At 48.8% G+C, this 1,808-nt stretch overlaps 1 protein-coding gene across 1 annotated transcript in view; it reads left to right on the top strand.

The window, feature by feature from the left end:
• The window catches only part of LOC101850775 (papilin), a gene marked incomplete in the record, with an annotated part of 262,220 nt that overhangs the window by 256,465 nt on the left and 3,947 nt on the right, over positions 1-1,808 (top strand). Inside the window, 2 exon segments of the mRNA XM_013091086.2 lie at positions 228-500; positions 1,446-1,718. Coding sequence (XP_012946540.1) covers positions 228-500; positions 1,446-1,718 — 546 coding nt within the window.

Here is a 1,808-nt window from a genome sequence, read left to right as displayed (position 1 = left end):
GTCTGCCTCTCTCTCTCTCTCTCTCTCTTTGGGTCTGTACACGTAAGTAATTGTTTATTGTATCGTTATACTCTTTTTCTAACTTTCTCTCTCTGTTTTTGCACATCCTTTTTATTTTTTGTTTTTACTGGTCGTGAACAACAAGAACGCAAAAATAATATAATGAAGACACTACAAGTCCGAATGTCTCTCCCTGTCTCCCCCATCCCCTCTCCCCCGCCTCTCAGAGCCCATGAACATCCTCCCCGGACCCGCCTTGGTCTCCGTCCGGCCCGGAGAGAGCGCCTACTTCCACTGCCAGGCCTCAGGTTCCCCGACACCTCGTCTGTCCTGGCAGCGGGAAGGCCGGGTCCTCAACTCGAGAGGCCGCATGCAGGTCTTCGGCAACGGCACGCTCATCATCGACGATGTGGAGCCCAGAGACACGGGAATGTACGAGTGCTTCGCCGAGAACGGAATTGTGTCGCCCGTCAGGCGTAAGATTGAACTGACGCTTCGAGGTGAGTGAGTGGTGGGTGGTGGATGGTGGCGTAGAATAATAGTATAGACGGGCCTATGTACTACTTGACTGATTACCGAGAATCTTTTGCAGTGTTTTAGAGAAAAGATTGTGGGTTTTGTTTTGTTTTCTTTTTATTTTAGTGAGTGAGGGGGGGGGGGGGGGGAGAGAGAGAAATAGGATAGGAGAAGGGTGGGGTTTAGGTTCAGGGTCTATGCCCATAATGAATATATTATTGAAAGCACAAGAGCGAGCACACAAACACACCCACACACACGCGCGCGCGCACACACACACGCGCGTTCGTGCACGCACACATACACAGAAGTGACCTTGTACGTGATGATGACAAGCGTCTACAGTGTAGTGGTCAGGCGCCTCACCATTACATGCTAAGGTCGTGAGTGCAAATCTTTTTGTCGAGTACCCGTCTGTCGGCTGAGACATTGTATCCTTCTCAGCCTGGTTTGGCCCTGACACGCGTAGTCAAACACGTCTGTCTTCTAAATATCACAAATTATGTCGATGGGGTACAAAACACCTACGTTTGACAAGTCAATATTTACATTACCTGTAATTTAGTTTGCTATAATATTGTCATTTTTTGCTCTTTTTATGACATCATTTAGATATTTGGTCTTCGTAAGTGGTTTCTAAATTTGTCATGTATGTATGTATATACCACGACAGAGTCGATAGTGGCGTCGATGGTCTAGTGGTTAGGCTGCTGGATTCGTAATCGTAAGTTTGTGGGTTCGGGGGTTCGAGACTCAGCTCGGTCAGTCGTTGTGTCCTTGGGAAAGGCTCTTTACACGATTTCCCACTTGGCCCGGTCCTTTCGGAGATGGACGTTAAAGACGGAGGCCCCGCCTCTTAAATAAGATAATAGTGTTGGTAGGGACGTTAAACCAATACCATTTCACCATTTTATTTTATTTTTTTACAGAGTCGATACAGGCAGACATCCAGCAACACCAGGGATCCTTCATGGAAGGCTCGGCCATCCGCCTCTTCTGTCAAGGCAACGGCTACCCGCAGCCGCAGGTCGAGTGGGTCAAGGAAGGCTCCGTGATGACCTCTGGCGGCAAAGTCTCGGTCAGGGGCGGAGAACTGGTGATTCAGTCGGCCTCCATCGAAGACGCCGGCGTGTACAAGTGTGTGGTCACCAACGGGCGCAGCCAGGACGAGGATGTGACCACTGTGCACATCAAATTCCACAGTAAGTTGACCAAAGGTTTTTGGGGTTGTTGTTGTTTTTTTTTTGGGGGGTGGTGGTTTTGGGTTGTTGTTTTTGTTTGGGTTTTTTTAG

The sequence above is a fragment of the Aplysia californica genome, unplaced genomic scaffold (genome assembly GCF_000002075.1).
Source record: "Aplysia californica isolate F4 #8 unplaced genomic scaffold, AplCal3.0 scaffold00029, whole genome shotgun sequence".
NCBI lineage: Eukaryota > Metazoa > Mollusca > Gastropoda > Aplysiida > Aplysiidae > Aplysia > Aplysia californica.
The sequence above is the reverse complement of the archived record's forward strand: the minus strand, read 5'-3'. Positions and strand labels throughout refer to the sequence as shown.